Source organism: Condylura cristata, unplaced genomic scaffold (genome assembly GCF_000260355.1).
Source record: "Condylura cristata isolate star-nosed mole 26May11 unplaced genomic scaffold, ConCri1.0 scaffold00005, whole genome shotgun sequence".
Taxonomy (NCBI): domain Eukaryota; kingdom Metazoa; phylum Chordata; class Mammalia; order Eulipotyphla; family Talpidae; genus Condylura; species Condylura cristata.
The window spans coordinates 48312604-48337058 of NW_004567106.1; the positions used below are offsets into that span (position 1 = coordinate 48312604).

Consider the following 24455-nt stretch of genomic DNA (forward strand, 5'->3'; position numbering starts at 1 on the left):
TCTATTTGTTTTGTTCATGTCTAGGTATGCCCTTAGGATAAACCTCCCATTGTTTGAGGTTTCTTAGAATAAGCTTCCCACTGAGACAAAGCTTTAAAAACAAGAAGAAATGTGGCAAAAAGCAGAGGGGCAAGATGCAAAGAAGAGCACACAGGATATAGGAAATCAGTAGAAAGGAAGAAGAGTCAAGTTCTACATCTACTCAGCCACTAGCCTAGCCTGTGACTTCAGGAAACAGGATTGAACTGATTCTCCTTATCACATAATCTTAGTAGTAAAGTCAGAGAACAGAACTCGTTGGGTAACAGAAACATTCACCATGATTTTAACTGTCTGAGACCTCCAGGGAGATTTCTTTTAATGGCCCCATTAGGGTACAAGGTGTATTATCGCCACCTTTATCTTCTTAGCATCCCACATCCAGAGGGCTTTTCTCACTACTCTTCCAGATTATTAGATCACTTGATACAGGAAATAGTCTTAATTTATGTTCACCTAATAATCTACATGTTGACAGATAATTCTGTGGGGCTTGATGTAGTTTCATAAGCAAGAGAGTAATATGAATTTCCTTTCCATTTAACACTATTCAACAATAAAGCTAACTTATATTTACAGAAGGTAAATATACAAGGCATATCCTATAAGTCATTTTTTAAAAATAAGAGGCCAAAGAAAACAGAAGAGTTCATAAATTTCATGAATTTAAGGATAATCTAAATAAATTATGTTGCTCATTTCTATGCATCTGTGTTTTACAAACTTGCCACAGAACTGCCCCAAGTACAAGCTTGAGTTATGATCAGTCATAATCAATATTTTTTCTTCTTTTCTTTTCCTTCTGTCATCACCTTTCTTCCTAAAACTAGAAAAGTACCATCTTCTTTGATCTATATTTTGGATAAACTAATGACTTTGAATCCGCTTGCTATTTACAACTAGGCCTTTAAATGAGGACCAGCATAATGACTAAGAGCCAGTATAGCTCAGTGAAAAACTCAATGTTTTCTCAAAATAATAAGGGACATGTGAGAGGCAGGCAGTATGGGTCGAGTTCCATAGCCTGCAGCTCAATCCTCATAGCACCAACCCGGGTCAGATGGCAAGACTGAGAGCACGCAGCTGGCAAGCACCTTCTCTCAGGAAATGCAATGAGCTTTGATTCACACTGCTTGGAGCCAAAAGAGCCCCAGGCCTCTAGTTCAACGCTCTCCACCACAAGGTAAAGCAATAAAGGCAGGAAGGACTTAGCAATTTGCCTTGTGTCTTAACAATGTAGTTTCTTGCACAATATCTTGCTGCCATTCTATACTTACACTTGTTTATGAAATCAGTGTTACTTTACTAATTAAATGTGAAAGGATAAACAGTGGATCTTACTCAACACAATGCCAAGCATGCCGTGAGTGAGATGGAAGTGTAAAATGTATGAAGAATGAGGAGGGCCGTACCTGGAGTATGTAACCCCATGGCAGGCATCAACACTGGCTTCTGACAAAGGAACTTCTTATGATTTACAGGGATCAGCAGTCTAGCTTCAAATGGTGTTTTCCAGACACATTAAGAGGTAAATTAATCCGTGGTGACTTCCTACTACTTTCGTATTTTTCTTCTGTCACCCTAAGATTCTTCAAAGGTCCTAGCAGCAAAGACTTGGGGAGAGGGAAGGAAGGATTTATCTTGCCAGACAGAAGGATGACTTACCTTTCATAAGCCTAATACTATAAAGTCCAGGATCACAGTCCAAGCAAGCTTATTCTAATTTCTCACCCACATATGAACATCCATCCTGTACAGTCTTAGCTTTGATCAGAGCTTACAGTGACTGGACTCACCAACTAAAGTAGCAGGCTTTTATTTTAATCACTTACAGTTTTATCTGAAAATAAATCTTGGTCAAGAACAGACTTTTACAGAGTTCTCCCAAGAATCACATCAAAGTAGCTAATCTATAAATCGGCTGAATCACAGTAACAGGCCCCATCAGCACACCTATCCAGAGACTTGACAGAAGCTGTTCTCATTAGCCTTTCCCTCTGGATGACAACACTGACCTATTACCACACTACCAAAGGGGAATACACCACAGACAAATACACATGCCAAACATAAAGCCCATTTGAAAACAAGGCCTATTTGAGCAGACGCCTTATCTGATTAATCCAGCGAAAGCTTCATATTCAGTGAGCATGGGCATCCTGTAGGCCCACACCAGACACCCATGAGTCAACAATGCCCAGCTGCCACACCAGCACCCAAGCATGGGAGTCTCAGCCCCACTAGCAAGCATCAGCACACAACCCAAAAAGGGGAAACCGGACCAGCCCCCCACAATACCTCAGAGCTAGTCCCACCCTCTTAAGGCAGGCCTGTGGTGTTCAGCCACCTGAGCTGACTGGTACTCACTCATTGCCCCAGTCCAGGCGGGCAGTGATGTGGCGCTTCACATCCTTCATGCGGTCATGGGTCAGATGGCCCACCAGCACCTGCCGCCGCAGGTCCAGGATTTCATTCATGATGTGCCACAGGCGGTGGAATAGATCCCCTTCGTTTCTCTAGGAACAAGGAAATGTGGACATTCTGTGGTCAGTCTCCATACAGATGGTGGCATCACTACACAAAGAGGAAAAGGAAGGGCAAGCCCTGCTTCTCTTCTCTGGGCTCATCAATCTGGACAGGTACTCTACAAACAGACTAACTGTCCCCTCCTGTCCTCAAAAGCACTCCTTGATTTCATCCAGTTTCACAATGGTGCTCTGTCCAAGAATCCAACTTCACTCCTCAGACTCCCCAACCCTGTTTTCCAGTTTCTTCATGACACCCAGAGTTTAGCTTGGTCTCCCTGCATTACTCTACCCACCTTTCTACCTCATCACTCCCTTCTTGAGCTCTACCTGACTCTGCCTGAAGTCCACCTGCTGTGAGACATGTTCCCTGAGGATTCTGGGAATCCCAAGGATGCCTGTCTCTACATCACAGCTGCATGCAATTAAAGTCAACTCCATGGGAAAAGTTGTTTCCCAATTATTTCTTGCATTTGTACCTTAATGCTTTATTGTATAAGCCATCAGAAGGACACAGAATCCTGGAGACCTGACAGATAAACCCAAGAAACAGACATAGGGTCCTCCCTGGTGGTCTGGGGTTAAGTCTCAGTACTGCCACCATGAAGACCCACCAGGACATCCTGAGTTCAATCCCTGGCCAGAGAGCTAATCCATAATCCACATGGCGTGTCAGTCCTCCTGTTCTGCCCAATGCTTTGCTCAGCAGTGTATTTCAGTCAATCCTGTTCTGCTCCCCACTCTGTCTCTGGTGAATTGTCTCACCTCCCGCACTTCTGGCCTGCACCCCAGTATTTCTATGTATAAAATATAAATAAATCTTAAAAAAAAAAAAAGAAAACAGACCTGACTGATTTGATAGCTAGTCAAAATAATTTTTTAAAAACTGGGTTTTTAAAATTACTTGTAAGAATGACTCAAATATGGAAACTGCTTTTGATTTAACTTTAAGTAAAACACTAGGGCACAATATTAAACACTTGAAATATAACACTTAGTAATTCCAACAATGTTTCAGAAATGTGGTAAAAAGCTCCATGTATTTTAACATTTGAGAAAATAGGTAAGTTTTCATTTGCCTCAAAATGAAGAGAGCATAGGTTTTGAAGCAGCAGGTATAGATTTAGACTCAAGCATTCCCACTTAGCAGACATGCTGCACAGATTATTTCTGATAAAATTTAAGAATAAAAATTAATGGGCAGAGACCCAGAGAGGAGAGATGAAAAATACCCAGCCAAAGGCCCGCACAAAAGAACTGAGTAAAAGATGGTTGCTATATTTCTCTTAAACATTTTGCACTTATAGTACTGATATTTTATTAAGTGGTATTTTAAAGAACATTATTTGATCCTTGGCAAAGTTATTGAAAAGAGCAGCTAGCATTTCTCAAGTATTTGCCATGTGCTTTGTGCTAAAGATTCTACATATATTAAGTATATCTCATACTGCTTACAATTTACAGGATATTATTGCACTTATCAAATATTTTCCAGGGTAGAAGTTAGTTGCCTTAAAACTGGTAGAAAAGAAAATGAACATACCACAATATACTAAGGGTAATAAACTTGAACCAAAATATACACACATTTACACCAAGAAAAGAGGAACCAAAAGGTCCAACATATCATGTGAGCCTCATTATCAGGGTCGAAAATCTGGCAACTCCAGGTTAAACCTTTCATTTGTCCCTAATATCAGAGACTACCATTGAAGTATACAGAGCAATTTTTTTTTTTTAATGATTCCCTCTCTGTCTCTCCATTACTCAGGATACTAGGAGGTAAGGACATTACTCCTAGTGCTTACAACACACAGCTTTTTCAAGCCAAGCTATATGTCCCCAAAATAGACACTCACAACCTCAAAAGCAGGTAAAAATAGCTAGAAATGGCAGAATCAAGAGGAAATTCAACTTTGTTCCTCACAAAAGCTACATAAAAGTCAAGTGCTGGTGCTTTAACTCAACTAATGGATTACACACTAACACTATAACTTTTACAGTGTGTATTTAGGAAGCAGAGACTTGAAGATTTTAAATAGTTTTGTTTCCATGTTAGTAACATGCAGTGTTAAGTAAAATAATAATTTTGTATTCTTTTCAACATAGATTTTTTTCAATATAAAAAGGAAATCTGCATTTCCTTTGTAGTCTGCCAGATCAGGTCTGGTCAGCTCAGTTATCATGACAGTGCATTAATTCATTCCAGTGAAGCTGAGATCCTGGCATTTCACCTAACATTGCCTTTTGGGGTTCACCATTGAGTTCGACAGCCAACAGTTCCAGCAAAGGAGGGTCAGTGAATACAACATGAGGGATGTTATTAGTGACCTTTTTAAGGTCTTGTTGCCTCCATGAAATAGTCTATTGCACTTTATATGTCACAATAAAAATTGTCATTCTGTGCCAATGTCCTTCACTTAATTTGGATTTTATCTTTGATACGAAGTTTCAAATCATTTTGTCAGGCACATGCACCTCTGTTTCCTGAACATTTCCTTCAAATGTTTAAGCTATTCTATACATTTCTTTGAGGGAAAGAAAAAAGAGAAATAGCATTCACCTTCCTCCGAATTTCAAACCCCCAAATTTTCACTTATTCAGTGGTTGAGAATGAAGATACTAGATTTGCATCAAAATCTCAGCTCAGTCACTTTCTCACTACATGGCCTAGTCCAAGAACTTCATCCTCTGGTGCACTTTTCTCTTTTGTTAGTTGAGCATAATCACATTCGTGATTTCCTTAACTGTCATCATTTCCAAAATTATATATAGTTATAAAACATTTGTAGCATAAATGTAACTATATAAAGTACATACTTACATTCCCACAAAACATTAAACCTCTACTAAGAAAATCCTTTCTTGTTGTATATTCACAATATTCCCCTTGTTTCTGGCTAAATATCTTATTATTTTCAGCATACTTTGAATTATTCTAAAGAATTAAAATACTATCAATGTTAAGACTGTATTGAAAATGTATTTTTCCATGAAAATAAACATCATCAGAAAGCCTAACACTTGTTCCATATATACCACCCTATTTGAAAACCATCTTATACATCCTTGCAGCACTAAAAAGAACTTTATAAAAACACATTTATAAAGTTATTTATAAAACTAACTCCACACCCTGTGGACATAAGTTTAAAGAAATGAGCTTTATTGAGCACTGTCTCCTTAATACCCTGAGACATACTAGTGATTTATTACAGGTGCTCGAATACTGGTCTATACTTAAAATTGCTCAGATATTTCTTAAAACAATTCTCAATCTGAAAAATGATGCCATTAAAAAGTTATTTACCACATAGAGTTGTTTCCACATGGTTCCCCAGTCTCTCAATGTTGACGTCATTTCTGTGATAACAGAATCTTCAGTGGGAATAACCATTTCAAATTGTCTGTGAAATTAAGAAAGACAAACAAAGTATTGATGCAAATATAGCCAACCACTTCCTTTGAAATACTCATAAAGATAAATTAAAAAAGAAAGCCATCTTTTGGTGGCTGATCTGATTTGAGCCACTATGAGGAATGCAATGTGGGTTATGTGGGTTATCATTAAAATGCCTGGCCACTTCACTCAGATCAAATTTGAGCAGTGTGGTGGTGAAGCAGTTTGGAAACTAAACAGCAACTCATTTAACCTCTCCAAATTCCAAAGCCCCCAGGAGCAGCCACAGCCATCGGGCTGAACATCAACTCCAGGTAGCTCTCACTTTCCAAGCACTTTGGCCACAGGACTCAAGGGAGTAACACACTTGTTCAAGGGCCACCATAAGGTGCCCCAAACATCCAAACCAACTCAGTGTTATCAAGATCTAGATACTGAGGCATCGAATGAACACTCACTTGATCTCATTAACTTATCATTTTTATAATGTGCAAATGAGGTCATAAAAATGACAAGTACTATCATTAATGCTATTACACCTCACAGAATTATTTTTAAGGCTTAGGACATCACAGATATTTGAATGTCTACTGTAAAATGTTTTTATGATAGGATGATAGGTCTAGTACATCCTTTCAATTTCTTAAAAGTCAGAAACTACACTTGAAAAATATTCATATTAACATCTAGTAGGTAGTATGGTGAATCCAATGTTGAGATAATGCATAAAGACTAGAGAAGACCACTTTGCTTCCTCCCTTTGACAAAAGTTAACAGTTTTCTTCTTTTCAGTTTCTTTTTTCAAATGCTTTCAGTTTTATGTACAGGTTAAAATGATCAAGTGGCTATTTTTTACTACTGATTTTCAAAAGAATTTACTATGTTAATGGAGATTATTAGCTTCATTTGGGCATACATTTTTAAAGGAAAACATCAACTATGTAGAAGGTAACACAAATCAGATACCAAATAACATTGTCTATATGATCAAGAGAAATTATTTTTTTTGTATGAGGCTAATAGCTACTCGATGGTTCCTTTTTGATGTTATGTCCAATGTGTGTATAATTGTCTTTTGTCTTCTTGATAGCAAGTATGGGAACTATACTCTTGCCTTGATTTCTTCACCAACAGAGACTCATCTCTGCATTTTATTTGACTGCTAAATTGTCTTGTGAATATTTTTTTGTCTTTCTAGAGCTTCCACACAGCTAAAAATGTAAAACTAGGATTTAAAACTAGAAATAAAGTATAGAAATAAAGTAAACAGTAATATATGAACTGTGACATATGCGGGATGTTTTATCAAGTTTACATATGAAATTTTCAAATGGAAGTATATTTATTTTGCTCTTGAAGCAGCTGTTGCCATTTAAATGATGAATATTTGGAAAGAATTTATAAAATGATCCAATTGCAAGGTCAAGGAGGGAACAATGAATTTCCAGGAAAACTCAACAACCTACTTAACATTTAAAAAGTGACAAGTCCTCAGCAGGAATTAAATAATACAGAAATGGCCTCACCGTTCATAAACTATAATTTAATTTAAGGACCCCATTAGTCCTACAATGCAATGAAGACCCCATAAAGAACACAAAGGCAATTCAGTCTGTGGGAAGTTGATCTGGAGTTTGTTCACCCAAATGTAAATTTTTAAGGCACACACAATTGCCATTTCAGATGAAGCAGCTGCTTCTTCCTCATAGCACTAAAACTAAAATCAACATTCAAAATGTTGGTACCCTTAATTTACCCTTAATTTTTTTTTCAGTTATTTTAAGACATCTTTTGCAGCTATTTAATTCCGGTGGGTCATCAGGCTGCTAATACTCTTAAAATAATACAGGTAGCATCAAAATCCCAAGAGGTTACTCTCTGAGAAAGCAATAACCTGGCAATGTGAATTCTCAAATGTTTTCAGGCTAAAGTTTTTCTTGCAGCTAATAGTTCTAAAATCTAGGTTTCAGTTAGTTACAAATTCTTTCAAATTTTTTTCCCAGAAAATAAATTCTGGTTCCACACCAACCTTCTCCTGCAGTATAATGCTTGTCATATCCTGTGTTAGGTGAAGAAACCACTCCATGTCTTACACTTACATAACGAAGCACCTTCACCCAGATTAAACTTTAAGATCAGAGAAGTAGGTCAGATATTCATCAGTTACTAAACAAGACCAAAAAAACAACAACTGGAGACAGTTATTTAAAACTACATTCCCCAATCTGCTGTGAAAGTTAGAACTCTTACTAGTTGAAGCCTACTTCAACTGGTCATCCTGGCTATCATTCTCTCTCTTCTCTTCCTCAGAGTGTAAGGTAGAGGCTGTGTGGCCATTTGCTCTGGAGAGTTGAACGGGTCAGGGCTTGGCTTGCGTTGAAGACACAGAGAGGATGGGCTGCATGTATCTGCCCAGGAAATTCCTTTTTAAGGGACAGGAGAGAGCACTTGGGGTTTCCACTTTGTCTAGCAGAGATAACCAAAGCAGCAAGGGCAGAATACATGGGTGAAGTGCCTTATAAACTGTCTCCAGTTGACTTCAGGGTAGCTGGATAGTGTCAAAAGTAGTCTAATGGGAGAGCTCCACAACGAAGGGTAACTGCTTGACCCATTTCTGGTAGATTAGAGCTGTATAAAATTTCTGAATGATACACATTTATTAAAGGAGCAAAAGTAGTAGTAGTTATGTTAGAATTATTATGCTTTTAATCGACTATTGTAAATAATTACTACTGTCACTAATAATAGCATTGCTTATAGTAGCTGACATATGTAAGACATGTAGCGTAAGAATCACCTACGTGTTTGAAGTTTTATCTATTTAGGGAACACTATAGTATTTATAGCATAGTTTCAGGTGCTTGCATAAGGTAGTTCACTTATCTAATACAATGCCTTTACAGACAGAGGATCCAAGAATCATCCATTTGAATAACATTCTTAGAAATTTTTGCTGAAATTCAAGTTTGAAGATATCAATTATAGTGCTTTAGAAAGTGATTCAGTGTTGAAATTAAATGGTGATTTTTGCTGTCTGAGGGGAAAAAATATATGCCAGAATCTGAATTCTGTCTTTTATCATATAAGAATTATTCAATGATCCTCATATTCCTGTGACTTTAGCACAAAATGTTTGGGCCCAAATCCATGGCCCTTTATAATGAATGATCTGTTTATATTAACCACTTAAATGAGCAGGTTCTACTATTTCATCCTGTGATATTTTCTTTGAGTGTCCTATTATCCAGACAGAGCTTTCAAGTACTTTTGGAAATAGACTGGAAAAGCTCTTTAAATGAGAATCCCTAAGTGGTAAGTGAGCTCAATCAAACAAAATATCATCGAAATGATGTTCTCTTAAGTAGAATAGCGGCTTTGTGAAGTGGTTGCCCAACAATATAGCATTATCTCCAATTAGAAAAAGACAGCCTCAGCAGCTGAAAATCAGTGGTGAATTGGGGGAATTTCTGGGGTTTGAGACAAGACCTAGAATTCTATATGTCTAACTACCATAATTCTGTACATAAAAGGAAATGAGAAAGTATCAACTCCTGTGTAAGGTTGGGGTGCTTCCAGGGAACTGAGAGTGAACTGTGCATCTTCAGTGGCCTAGATCCTCCTGCAGTCCAGTATACACAGACATGATTCTTTAATTTCCTCCACCGACTACCTCAGTGTAATGTATCTTACCAAACAACAAAGACTGTGGCATGAGCACATATGGTTCATTTTTCAAGACAATTACTAAGGCTTTCATGTTCCAGAATAAGCAACACTTTTGTGAAATCCTCCAACTATTAATACAATTCATTTCTTACCCTTTGTTCTTCACACAGGCATTTTTCAAGTGAACATAACTAGAAGGAAATATACCCTAGAAGAGAAAACATGAAGGTTATGATGCCAAGTATTTAAGAGGGGACACATTCTACAAGCCAGGTACTAAAAACAGTCACACAACTCTACCACCACCAGATGTTGGGAAAAGCAACATTTCTACCACATCTTACACATAAAAATCTACAGTAGTTTAGATTTGTTCCTTTCATTTTCTACTATTCATAATTTTATAACTTTGTAGATACTCTAAAATAAAAGAGAAAAAAAATAAATCTCATCCCAGAGTACATTCTTTGATTTTTCTTACATTAAAATCCAAAAATTAAGGAATTATGCATAGAATGCATTGTTTTTTACATCAGACATTTTGAAAGAGGGTTACTTTCTTTTTGTTGTTGTTGTTGCTTTGGTTTGGTTGATTAGGTTACTGTTCCTTCTCTCCAAAACAGACATGTGTCTATTTTTAAAAAATTATATTCAGGAAATACCACTATGAATTTTGAGACACTATACATGCTATGTGTTATGGAATATCTTTGATGAAAGTACCTTAGCAATTAATCACCAGGCTGCCAGTCTGATGTAAGAAAAATTAAACAAAAGAAGCGCTGCTAGCAGAAAGCTCTTTATTGCAGAGAAAGGCAGGACAAGGTAATTGTTCCTTTGTTCTACATGGGAAATTTAGAGCTAAAAATCATTTTAAAAAATTAGTATCAATTTTATTGCCATTAATTGACAATACCCTGAGAGTTTTGACATAGAATTAAATGACTAATTCAATTTTAAATATTTAGGAAAACAAAGGTGATTTGAATACATTATCACCACTGTAGGTAGAAGGATAAAACGTAATAAGCAAAATCTATATATACAATAATAGTAAGTAGGTTAAAAAAAGCCTTGTATTTTCATCCAACTTTAAATTTAACTAAATATGATAACAGGGTACTTATAATTAATAAAGAAGTCAGAACTTGAAATTATAAAAGTGATAGAAGCAACAGAAATCCTTATAGATTTTTTCTTAAAAAAGTGAAATTAATAATTAAATATTGGAGTTGATATCTGCATGTGCTTTGCAAATATCCAAAAGTAACTAAATGAAGCCTAAAGCATTACAAACATTAAGTTAGTATACTTTTATGTCTCTACACTCGCCTTTAGAATGACCTCAAATAAAAGAAATAAAATAATTAAACAAATCAAATGACCTAGATAAAGGTATATTTAGGCAGAAAGACAGGCAAGAGAGTTTAATCACTTATATTTTGAGAATGAGAAATGATAATAATTTTTATCTACAGTCCTAATAAAGCCAGGATTGAAACAAAAACTGAATGCAGGACATGAGGAAGTATCAGAGAATATAGGAAATAAGGGTCAAAGCTGGGGAAATTAGACGAAAGTAAAGAAACAAAGGTATTGGTAAGGCTTAGTGTCAAAATAATATGTAAATAAATGGTAAATCAAAATCATATCACTTCCTACTGTAATTCCTAAATATTTATGTAACTAGATGAGCCGTACTAGTTTCTATTTGCAATAATAAGACTCTTAACATATCCTACTAAACTGCTTTTCCACACTAAAATTTTGATAATGATACCACAGAAAATTTAAAGATTAAATACCTCTATTCAGTGTTTCTTTGGAAATGTATGTTTCCACTTCCTCAATTTTCATTTTAGTCTCTGAGAAAGTAACACTTCAAAAAGATTTTGTTTATACATGTGAATTATTAAGGTCTTCTCAGCACAAATTTCAATAGCTACCTGAGATTATCATGTAAGTAACATTTCTTAACCATAATCCAAATTCAAAGGAATTTCCAAAGTTATGAAAATCCTGAATTGCCATTTGGTATTTCAGCTGACTTCCAACGTTTAATTTCTAGTGTAGATGAAACAAAGCAAATTACTGTCTTTTGTTTTTTTAAATCCCATCATTATAGTTAAAAGCAAAAATGTTTACCTTGATATTTGGGTTTTTTAAGGCAAATCCTCTGTACCATCCTGTGGAAAAACAATCACAGTCATATTTCAATATAAAATATTAAAGAAAACAATTTATTAGAAATCATTGTCTTTTCCTGATAGAATTTCATCCAATTATATATGTATATATTATACCTATTATATTTAATATAAACAAGATAGGTTTTAGAATTAGCAAGACTATAATGCAAATGACTGCTACAAGTATTAAGTATTCTATTAATAAAACTGCTTAACTATTACGTAAGAAATTTATATGTTTAAAAAAAACCCAGAAACATGCACAACACAAATAGAGAATTTGGAACTAGAGCTTTGGATTAATCCTAACTTTGTGACCTACTAGCTATTTAATCTTGAGCAACTTCATTGACTTCACTGAACAGAATTTTTCTCCATTTTAATAACAGAGATACTGAGACTACACTAAGTCTCAGGAAATTCAAGTATCTTTACAAGATTTAGTTTATTTTAAATTCTCATTGTTCGACTACAAAGTCCAGGTTCTAACACCAAAAAAGACCAGCACTCAGCCAGTATCATGCAGTGAGTGAATCCTCACATCCTGAGTCTACTGTCTTGGGTTAGGACCCATTTGACAGCTTCACAAGACTAAAGCGAGTTCTCATCCACTAAGAGAATGACTATGGGTACGCTTTTATCAGCAGGTCCTACGGAGCTCACGGTAATTGCTATTTTGTAGACTGCCTTTTACTTAACTTCTGAGCAACTCAATCAATTCGACAGCACTATGTTTAAGGGGAACTATATCTTTTTATAGTTTAATACATGTACAGGGATTTACAAACATATATATCCTCCCATAAATGTACTGTTTTCAACTCAGAATTTCCTCAACTATAAAACTATTCTTTAGTCTATCAAATTGATTTTTTTAAAGAAATACTGAGCTTGTTTTTATGTATTTTTATTTCTTAAAAGGAAATACTTTTGTATATATTGTATAAAATACAATGCCCAGCAGCTTTAAAATCAGTCTGAAGAGAGTAAAATGAATTGAGAAGGAGAATCTCTGTATCAGGATTTGTAAGATTCCATAAAAACATATCCACAAAATAGATACATTCATAAATCATCCTTCTAACAAAAGCCAAAACCTTTCTGAAAACTGCAGAAAGGTTGTAGAGACTCTTTAACTCCATGATATAGAAAAGGCTTTTAGATTATAAAACAGTTCCTATTAGCTATGGAATCCATTTCCAAGCACCAAGTAAAAAGTTATTTATATTCACCTATATACAAGGTAGAAATAGGCAAAAATCATCAGAAAATCTTGTTGTTGTTGTTTTTTTTAATACTTTAATTTCAGTGGACAGAAAAAGTGTTTGTCACCAACATTTAATACCAGGTGCTCACTAAATGCATTATCTCTAGGGAAACAGAGTTTAGTAATGAACCTTGACATGATAGAAAATTCTATGATAAATTTCTGATAACTTTTAGCAGGAAATGGGTGTTTTCGTACATACTGCTAGTGCTCTAAAATGTGGTTATTTTGTTAATAATAACCATATAAAAGGGTAGTGATTTCACCTGGGATCTTTTTAAGGACTAGAGTTTAAAGCTATTTTGTGCAGAATAGAAACATTTGAGAGCTTATCAGATAACTTGGTTTAATGAGTTAATATACTACATAAGTAACAGTCATACAGTTCATAGTGCACTGAATAATTTCAGTCCAAAGTGGTGTGGCTGGCTGTGGGAGATGGATGTAGGATTTTGAGCAGGTTAAATCAGGGCAAAAGTTTTCCCTCAACATATTCGGCTCCTCAACCTTGAAGAAGTCATTTTTTTCTCTGTGTCTTTGTTTCTCTCTGCCCCAAGGGATCTATCAGACCCTTCAGATTCTAAGAAAAGCCATCCAACTTGGCACTGAGTCATGAACTCCCACAAATACAGTAGCTTCAACTGTTTTCTATGTTCACATTAGTGAATGTATGAAGAATAATTTTAGAAAAATACCATCACCAGCATAAGAATACCAAACAATTCATTCACAAAAGCTAAATACCAAACATACATAAAACAAGTTTTATCAAAAATGATTCACTCTACTAGCAAAATTTCAGAAATTAATAAGGTATGGACAGAATTTTTAAACTTTATGAGCAGTCCAATGTTGAGGAGGCTGTTCATAGAACCTGAAGTAATCACCACTAGCCCACTTACCATCACATTTCTCCAGGATCTGAACTGTATCTCCAATTTCCAATGACAGACCATAAGGAATGGTTCCTCGAAAACTGGCAATCACTGTAAAAAATGATAAAGGATACATGAATATAGTCTTCCTATAAGTTAAAGCCAGTTATACTGCTTACCACTAAATGTTATTGACTTGGAAAAGTGAACTAGGAAGTATACTTTAATAGCTAGAACCTATTATCATGTTTTAATTTTATATGTGTTTGAGGATGATCCATCTTTAAGTTTGTATATTTTCCAACTTTCTGGTCTAAAAAGCATTGGAAATATAAATGTCAGAGATGTGGAACCTCTTAAAATAATCTTCAAAATATCAAGGATATCACTCAATGTCAGATGTAAACAAGGCAGAGTCTAAAGAACACCCTGAGAAGCCACACCTTGCTTATTTGCTGCAATAGTCACTCTCCATCCAGTATTCAACTCATAGTAGTTATTCAGTATATATCTGTTCAGTAAGTAGGGAACATGTTTTTGAGCTTAGTAATTCTTTCTGTTATATTGCTTGATGGACGCTGCTTTCCCTAGGCTGCATCTATTTGCTAACTATGTCCCCAAGCCTAGCCAAGAGTGTGGCATAAAACAATCTTCTTGTATAGTAATCGATGCTGACATTTTATTTAATAATGCCCTTATTCTTTCCCTAAGACCAAGCACCCAACCTCTATGACCATTCCCACAAGTCTTTGTTCAGTACCATTTGGAATGGGGGCAGGAAGGAGTCATTAGTTAGTCCTATTATCTAGTGATAATAGATGGATTGCTTCTAGGGAATAAGCAGTAGGAGTGGAAAGAATTATCATACAATACCAAAGAGAAAGGGTGCAATCCTGGGCAACTCAAGGGGTTATAGAGAAAATAAAGTACAGTGATTATTCTCAGGTTAATAATGCTTGTGTTATAAAGGAGAAAAGCAAGAAGAAATAACGAAAATGTACTTTAACATACAAAGAGCATAAAAAGGAAGAGAAACTTCCTGCTAATGGGTGGTGTGCTGATATCAACTAGCAATTTATAATAAAAGAAAATGATAGCAAATGCTTTGATGCACCATTTTTAAAAGACTAAAATGTTGGAAGTGAATTTTATAATTAGGTATCAGATACAGAGGTTTAGATACAATCCCAAGCTACTGCTGTGAATGTATTTTATAAGCCAGAAACAACACTTGAATCTGTCAAAAATCATAAGATGCCAATAAGTAATGGGCTTTTAGAAAAGTCAAATGTCCTTTTATGACCTCAAAACAAAATTAACAATAGAGATCAAAATAAAGAAAACAACCCAGAGTACATGAGATGGGTGAAACGAAGTGCAGAGTAACCAAGTCAAAGCATTTTAGATAAGAGCTAATCCATGATGTCATTTCTAACTACAACCATAAATACCATAGGCCTCTTATTCATGTGCTAGAAAATGTCTCTTAGAAAACAAGCAAAGGTCTGTCTATCAACAGGTTACTTCTGCTAACTATCCAAGACTCATTCTAACAAGGGATGAACAGCACAACAGCAGACTGATCACAATTTAAGAGACTCCAAAACAAGTTTGCACCCAAAATTGCCTTTCTATACTCATGGAATTGCCTCATACCCCCTGACAGTTCAACTGGATACTAAGCACCCTTCTCTTAGAGTTCTAAGAGCTCAAACTTGCTGACATAGCATTTCCCACTCACAAATGGCCTCATGTTAACTCCCAAGATTGCCATAAACATTACCCCACTGTTACATGTTCTCTCCTACTCCCCTTCACCTTCTTGAACACAGCGGTATAATTTATGGATTTCATCTCTGCTCATGCTTCAGTGCACACCACCTGCACAACTCCTCCACTGTGGCCTCAAGGCCCTGTACTGCGTTTGCATTCACATCACCCTCAAGGGTTTGACTTTAATATTCTTCTGCCTCGCGCATACGCTCCAACCTTTTCTAGATTTTTCTCAGCCCCCTTAAATATTGCTGGCATCTAGCATTCTTCTCTCAAAAAGATAAAAGTAAGGCTAGGGTATATAAAAATAACATCAAACTTGATATCATTAAATATGGGTTTGAGCCCAGATCTTACTACTTATTAGCTGTATGACATTGGTCAAGACATCTACCACTAAGAACTTCCATAACCTCACCAGGCAAATGAGTATAACGATAAGGAATTGTCAAATGTAGATTAGTTAAGGCATCCTCAGAAATAATTTACCATATGTTTGTATATTTTAGTCACTTAATAATTGCCTCTGTTGTTTAAACTGTACTTTTGCTCTTCCATCCATATGTTTTCACCTTATTCAGCAAAAGTCTGAGGCTACCGGAATCACCTGATGTCCCAAGATTTGCCAAGACTTTTCCAGTTCTGTTCTGTACCTTGAATATCCGATAGAACCTTCCAAATTGTGTATGTCTATCTAGATGTCAAAAACACCTAAAACTTAGCCAATAGAACTCATTATCTTTCCTCATCCCCTAATAAAATTTAAGCTATTTTTCTCTCTCGCCATCATCACCTTTAACATGTTAGTCTAACTAATTAGTCTTCTGCTGTTTGTCCTGCTTTGTTCTGCTATTCTTAGGTGGATTTCTGTGCATTCCTCCACAGGACCACCACAAAGCCAGGGAGTAGGTTTCCACAGTGTTCTTCCTCAAACACTGTTCACAAGTTATCTTTATTACATTTTTGATTAAGGTGGTTGTTTCTTTTTATGTGTATGACATCAGAAAAAAAATAATTTTCCTTAGTATTAAAGTATTTAGTAGTTCATTCATGTTAAAGGAAAAGTCATTAAATATATCATGCTGTACAGAACAAAAGATTAATGAGGTTATTTTTTTCTTATTGTGTGCCACTGTGTAGCTCATATAATCCTAAGGTATCTCCAATCACCACCTACCACTACCCCAGGTTTGTAATTATCTCTTGCCTGGCTTCTCTAGCAGTCTCCTACTAGGTCTATGCTCAGTACTCAGATTCCTCTTTAATCCATTTCACATCAGTTAAAGAGATCTTTCCAAAGTGCACATCCCTTGATGACATTCTCCTATTAAATATCAGACCTGAAAATAAATGAATCAGTACTACAGCCTGTAAGGTCTTGCCTTTTTCTCTAGTTTCACCCCACACTTCTTAACCCTGACTTCGTATGCTCCAGACATAAAGATGATCTGTCTGTTAGTATCTTTCTTGATAAATTCCCTCCCACACAAGTCTTTGTGCATTACAGATCCCTTGCAAGGAATATCTTCCTTTCGCTCATTCCTCAAGTTATATTATATTCACCCTATAAATAAGGGTTCAGTGGTCACTTCTTAGGACAGTCTTGCCTGATGTACATCACTCCAATCACACGCACTTATAGCAACATACAACACTCATCCACAACCAATATTTGTACAACTTTTTCGATAATGTCTCTTACAACAGACTGTAAGTTGCATGAATGTAAGGATTGCATTGTTTTTAGCTCACAGCTGTGTTCCCAATACAGTACAGAGCTTGGCATACAATCTGAGCCCAGTAAATAATCCCTAGGGAATGAGTGAGAACATGGCCATTACTGCTAAGTGATCTGGCCTTAAATAATCAGGTTCCTCTATTACTGGAAATACTATTTTAAGGATCTGCTCAAAATTCTAAGAACCAGCTATGTTATCCATGAAAACTTATGCTTTCATAGGAGCTGTTCAAACTGTAAGGATAGCTTTTCTGAGTCATAACTATGTATCAACTTCTTATCTAAGCAGTCCAAGAAGGTGAATTATGATTTTACAATTTAGGTATATATCTGATAACTATTAAGTATAAACTATAATATTAAGCCCTTCAATTTCACTGGGTTTAGGATGTTCCTCTTGTAAAACAAGCCGAGTAAGGTGAACTAAAAGCTCCCTTCTAGCCTGCAATTCTAAGTCTGGATGAATTTTCAGTTTGGCAGTGACACAGCATAATATACAGTGAAGAACACTGTCCCCGATCCAGCTTGACTTCGGTTTTAGTCACTGCCTGAGTTCTGAAAGAATGGATATCTGTTCCCACCTGCAAAAGCCAGCTGCTATCGCAGAAGGGAAAGCCTGTGCTCAGCATCTCATACAAGGTCCTTTACAGCTAGTCCCTGCCATCTTTCCATGCTCACACCACACCTACCACTCTGCATACTGCCCTCTGCTCGGTTATCAAGTTCTTTCATGTAGACCTCAGTGCTTCATATATAGCATTGACTTTTGGAAGGACAGCCTTCACCATCCCCATTATACTGGAAACTACAAAGTATTCTTGGTTTAAAACCTAGCTCAAGGGTAGTATTTTTTATTTTCATGTACTTTCATGTTGATTATCTTTCTCTTTCCCCAGCTTTGGACACAAATGGAATCAATTACTCTCTCTGTGTCCTAGGGTATTCTGATCAGACCTTAAAGGGAAGGTATTATATAGTATTATAATAACACTTTATTTATCTGTGTCTTGATACTTCAGAATATGAACTATCTATATTTATCTTCAAGGCCACACATATGAATAACTGAGTACATGAATGGAAAATAAACAAATATATGGAATAAATGAATTAAGTAGATAAAAAAATGGCACCTGGGTTTTAATAGATTTGGAGAATATCAGATTCATCTCTTATAACCCAAAACACCTAACGGCATGTTTTAAACTGCAGGTCATACTAGTGAGTAACTTTTTTCAGGTTATCATTCAAGACATGATTTTGACCATTTCCTGTAAAATGACAAGCCATTTTAAAATTCTGAGTTACACAAGTAACTTTACTTTGTAATCTACTAAATTCATGAATGCATGAATGAATACTAGATGATTTGTGCTTCTGGTTATGAAAGAGAAAGTTGAAAGGGGAAGGCAGTTTCAAACAAAAGCACAGAAAATGTGACAACAATTGACTGGTTCATGTAAATTAGTGGTAGCATATAATGTATCATAAACTAAGGAAAACTGATTTAGCAAAGTTTTAAAACTAGCTTAAGCAGTCACAAAAATCTCCATTTTCATTCCTGTCAAATGCAGCTAAAGTATATAATGTTTAGATTCCCTCTTGCATACAACTCTACATCTAAATCCCTTTACATTCCTCCCAAATGTTTTTGTATGAAAAGTGTACAGTGAAAATGCATTTTTGTCCCCAGTTATATAGCAAAGTAACTACCTTTATACAAAATCCCCATTGCACAATTTCTGGGCACTCCCCTTCTCCCAGTAATATCAGAGTTTATTCAACATAACCACACGCTGTCTTATTCTCTTAATTTCCTTTTCTATTTTGCTTTCTTATAATTTTAACAACTTTGGTTGCCACCGAAAAGATCACAGAAAACGGCCTGCTCATGCAGAGAACAAATTTATACTTTAAGAATTTTAAACTGTACAGAGAAATTCAATCACAGAGTTTCCATGATATTTAAAAACAAAAACAGAAACAAATTATTAAAAAGACTGCAAGTCAATCATGTAGCCCTACAATGCAGGCAATGACATATTCTTCACCATCATTGTCAAAATAATATTTGCCGTGATTCTACTCCCCGCAATTCAATTCAAGCCTGGCAAATGCTGCCCTTGCCCTTTTTGGGCTGACAATCTAAGATAAATGGAGGAGAATGTAGAATGAAATATAATAAAAATTCTTTCTCCCTGAGACACAAAGGAAGGGAACTCATCTCTCAAAGGCAGTGTTTTGGCTTCATCTTTCTCATAAAAGAACCTCCCAACTCATGAACAGGTTGGGATTCTGCAAGGTCACTTGTGAGCCCCATTTACAACCCAGAATGAAGTGCTATTTTCCTCAAGTTCTGGGGTTATCCCACAGAATCCTTCTTAATCCAAAACTGAAACAGCTGTTTTTGTAACAAAAATAGGCTATGACTACACTAGAAATTGAGCAAACATTCCTGTGTGAGTAACTGTAATATTTTCAATGCTGGGGCTTGATGCACAGCAGTGGCTATTAGAAAATAGTGACAATGCAAGCATTGACCTTGTGGACATTTTAAAGGAACTGTTTCTCAAAGCACACCTAAAACCCATGCCATCTGCAGCGACATGGATGGAGCTGGAAGGAATTATGCTCAGCAAAATAAGCCAGAAGGAGAAAGATAAATACCGGATGGTTTCACTTATATGTAGAGTATAAAGAAACCAAACAAAGGGTCAGACAAGGACAAACTGTGAAAACTCACCACAGTTCTGAGACATCCAGAGGACAGGAAGCAGAGGGGGAGGAATAAAACCCAGAGAGGAGACAGCACATGGACAATGACTAAGACAACCAGAAGAGGGAGGTGGTGGAATGGGAGCAAAAGGGAGATGGGGTCTAATGGAGGATTACTGGGATTTTAGTGGTGGATGTGGTAAAATAATATACATTTATAGAGGTGTAAATCTAAACTTCTAAGGTATACACACCGTGATTCAATTAACAATACCTGAACTCAAAAAGTAAATAAAAAAAACAATGGAACTCACTATCCCATTCCAAAAAATAAAACTGGCCCTATCCTGTTTGATGTTCATTTCACATTGCACCTTTGGCTCTCACTTGTCTGTCTTTAGATGTATCAATTGGCAAGAGTGCCATGAGGGAGGACTAAAAAAACAAAAGGGTAGGTTTACTGAAGAACTTGAATAAGACCTTGGGTAAACAGAGAAAAGGAACAGGGGTAAAGAGAACTCAGTGCTTCTTAGAGACTTTATTTCATAAAATCATCAACTGTGGACAAGGCAACAAAAGGGACACCTTCTCGACACGTGTACAAAATTGTCCTCCAGGAAAAGACAAATGTGGTGGAAGACCAAGTCGAAAGTTCATAACCAATACACTTCCTTTCTCCTAAATGTCTATGACAGGGCTTGAGGGAGGCCAATGCAGAAGTGACGTGGAGATTTCTACTGGTGTTGTCACCAGCACAGGGCTGTCTTTCTCCCGTAACGAAGACAGTAAGGGCAAAGTGGTCACTCCTAATTTCAGCAAGCTCCCAGGTGGCTATCGGTATGACACTGGGATGGCGGGAGGGGGTAGGATACAAAGACTGGGAGGGAGAAAAGTCAAAGCCTCCTCAATTCAGCTATGATACTGAAAATGAGTTCATTGGAAAATTTTTTAAACTGTTGTTGCACCACCAGACATTTTATGGGGGTGGAAGGGGAGTGGGATCAAAACTGGGGTGGGAAGAGTGCATGGGATTATGGTGATGGCACAAGGGTGGGTGAGCTGGTGGTGGGAAGACGACAGGGACTACAACTGAGAGAGAAAAATGCACAAGATGAAGAATGATGCAAAAAATAAAAGAAAAACTGTTGTTGCACATTCTTATCCTCACACTTACTGTATGTTTGGCAAAGGCTCCATCTTGTAATGAGCTCTGCCCACAGGCCTTACACCAGCCAGGCAACACCTAAAACACATACACACTTACTAATCGGATTCCATTAGAATGCCACAGTTAGGGTGGCTACGCTGGGTCACATGGTCCCTTCTGTCTAAATGACTTGAAGAATCACAAATGTACTGAATGAAATGTCTTTTCTGCTATTTCACAAGTGCCACCTGAAAATATATTGCTGCCTTTGACTGGTAAGAAGACAGTTCTACCAGGAATTAAAGCACTTCACTGTGCTTGAACCACTGCCATTTCAGTAAACAAAGTATGGAGGCAAGTGCTGCAATGTCAAGATGCCCCTTCAGAAATAGATATGTTATTTCCCCCGCTGCTCAGAGGGTAAGGAAAGACAGCCTGTGGCCAACAGCCCCATTTGGGGGTTCCTTAGCTGAAAAGATCTGTTTTGTCTGCAGTCACACCCAGGGTGACTTGCATCCAAGGATAGGGGGCCAGACACTCGTGCTCCCTCCCATTTGGTGCCACGCAGTGTGGCCGTTCTAGTTCAGGGACTAGGACTGCCACTGGACCTAGGATGCATCTTGGTGGCCCCTTTTGTTCAGTCCTGCTTCCTCCTGCCCAGCATTCCCTGATAGACATCATATAAAGTCGTCTAATTCTCAGAGTCTATTTCTAGAGTCCAACATACTACATACAAGCTGTAAAGCTTACCCATTTCAGCATTTGCTATGTGACAAAATTATTTTCAAGAGAGAAGGAAAGTAATACTATTATATTACTATTTTATGTTAAGGATTTTGCTAAATTATTTATGGATTATTTCAAATCTCTATGATGTAGGTATTTCTATTCCACTTTAGATACAGAGAGTAAGAGGAGGAAGAGACAAAGGAGGACATAAATTATTTGTATTGGAAGGGAGTTATTCCACATTAAGATTTATTTGAAGACATTCTCACTATGTAGTAAACCAACCAGTTTTCCCCCCAGAGTGATGAACAATATATATCCTTCACCTTGTTTGAACATTACAAAAGCAAAGGCAATTTCCTAAGTGGCCATAAGAACAACTAAAGTTCAAACAATAAAACTCTGAACTAATTATTGTATCTACCTATTAGGACATTTTAAAACAATGTAATATGATAGAAAAGGTTATGGTTTGGGTCAGTTGCCAACTGAAAGAAGTCTCTTGGAAGAGACAAATTTTAAACAATAATATCAAATGCCCCCAAGCAGTTAGGGAAAAGCAACAATGTTAGGCAGAGAGATGGAGTACTGGAAGTTAGTCTACCTCATAGGTACCATTTGGCCGCTAGGTCCTCCATTTTCTAGCTTGGGACACTATCACCTGTCTGGCCTACCTTTACAGAAATATCACAGGGATCAAATCAACACTGGGAATGGAAATTGTAAGCCTATACCTGTAATTAAATATGGAACACTTTTTCATTATGATCACTAACTGGAAATTAGGAGGCTAGGTCTGAATCTATCATGGACAAAAGTAAGGTTTCCTTTTACAATTGTAAGTCAAAACTTTGTTATTGCAGCTTCTTGGAAATCACTATTAATAAATGATACTCAGATTCAGGGCTAGTCAACCAATGGGAGCTGTGGGAAAATGTACAGAAGCTGATATACTGTTTCTTTCTGACAAAACAGGAAAAAAAATGGTCAGCAAATGAAAATGATATGGAAAGTAATGAAGGTAAGAGGGAATGTTTCTAAAATGCTAAAGCAAAGGTAGGGAGATTCAACTTTTTATTCTATTTATATTTTTGACATTCAGCTTTGTAATGTTCTGCCTCAATAGTGCATTACCTGTCCCAGGGATAACACACAGCAAGGAAAGTATGAAATTACAATGTAGCCGTCATTGCAAAAATACACTAAGGGTTCAAAGCTGGGTTCTATATTTTACATTTAATTCTATTTCTTTTGCTTCCTCTTGTATAGGAGTGCCTCAGTCTTTGTCTTTTATGTCATGATGCTTTTAAGAATATGCCCAGATATTTTGCAGAATGTCTAGAAGTTTAGGTTTGTATGATGTTCCCTCCTGGCTGAATGTGACGATGTGTTCCATGTACCTTACCAGGAGGCAAGTGATGGCAAAGTGTCATTATAAGTAATACTAACCATGATCATCTGGTTTAGGTGGTTTCTCTGCCACATTCATGAATCGTCCCTTTGCAATTAAGTATCTTGTGGGAAGATACTTTGTGACTATGCAAATACAGTTTTTCATCATACTTTATGGTAGGTACTGATGATTACTGCCTGCAATTTTGGCCAATTTAACTGTTTTTCTACAGGGAGTTACCTAGACACAGTTGATTATTTTTAATTGCTGTAAAAAATTTGTCATGGATCCCTTTTGAGGTGGGCATAGACTTTATTCCATAAAGACAATATTAACACCACTGCTGCCATAGGAACCCTGAGGTGACCTCATTCTATCAAACAAAATAAAACTTCAACCTTAAAGCATTTCATTTCTTTCAGAAAATGAGCAAAATTAACATTTTTACCCAATTTTCAGTACACTACATGACCTCTTTAGCTACTAACTTCTTAACAAAAAAATTCATATTTCTGTATTTTGACCTTTTGACCTGTTTAGGTCAATATTTTCAAGGAAAATTAGATAGGTTCTTCTCACTAAGTATAACCATCCTGAGGTTTGATTTAATACCTCTGTCTTTGCTATATTTATCAGTAACTGATAAGGAAATCATAGTAAATTTTTTACATTGATTTTATTTCATGACAAAAACTAGCCTTGTGTAGGCTAATTTTATGTGTCAATTTGACTAGGAGACTGAGTGCCTAGATTATACAGTATTTCTAAGGGTGTGTGTGAGTATTTCTATAAGAGATTTTACCATTTGAATCAGTGGAACTAGTACAGCGGATTGTCTCCCCCGAAGTGGGAGGACATCATTTAATCCATGGGGGCCTGAACAGCACAGAACTGTAGAAGGAAGAATTCAATCTGTCTGAGTATGTGAGCTGGGACATCAGTCTTCCCCTGTCCTGGACCAGGACCCACAATAACAGCTCCCCAGGTGGCTCCCTGGGT

The 24455-nt window shown here is 36.6% G+C and overlaps 1 protein-coding gene across 1 annotated transcript in view; it reads right to left on the reverse strand.

The window, feature by feature from the left end:
- Positions 1-14097, reverse strand: part of DOCK4 (dedicator of cytokinesis 4) — a 203777-nt gene extending 189680 nt beyond the window's left edge. Inside the window, exons 1-5 of the mRNA XM_004677162.2 lie at positions 13989-14097; positions 11776-11816; positions 9783-9838; positions 5875-5971; positions 2407-2555 (exon numbers count right to left, since the gene is read on the reverse strand). Coding sequence (XP_004677219.1) covers positions 2407-2555; positions 5875-5971; positions 9783-9838; positions 11776-11816; positions 13989-14097 — 452 coding nt within the window. The remainder of the gene's footprint in view (positions 1-2406; positions 2556-5874; positions 5972-9782; positions 9839-11775; positions 11817-13988) is intronic.
- Between the last annotated feature and the right edge of the window lie 10358 nt (positions 14098-24455).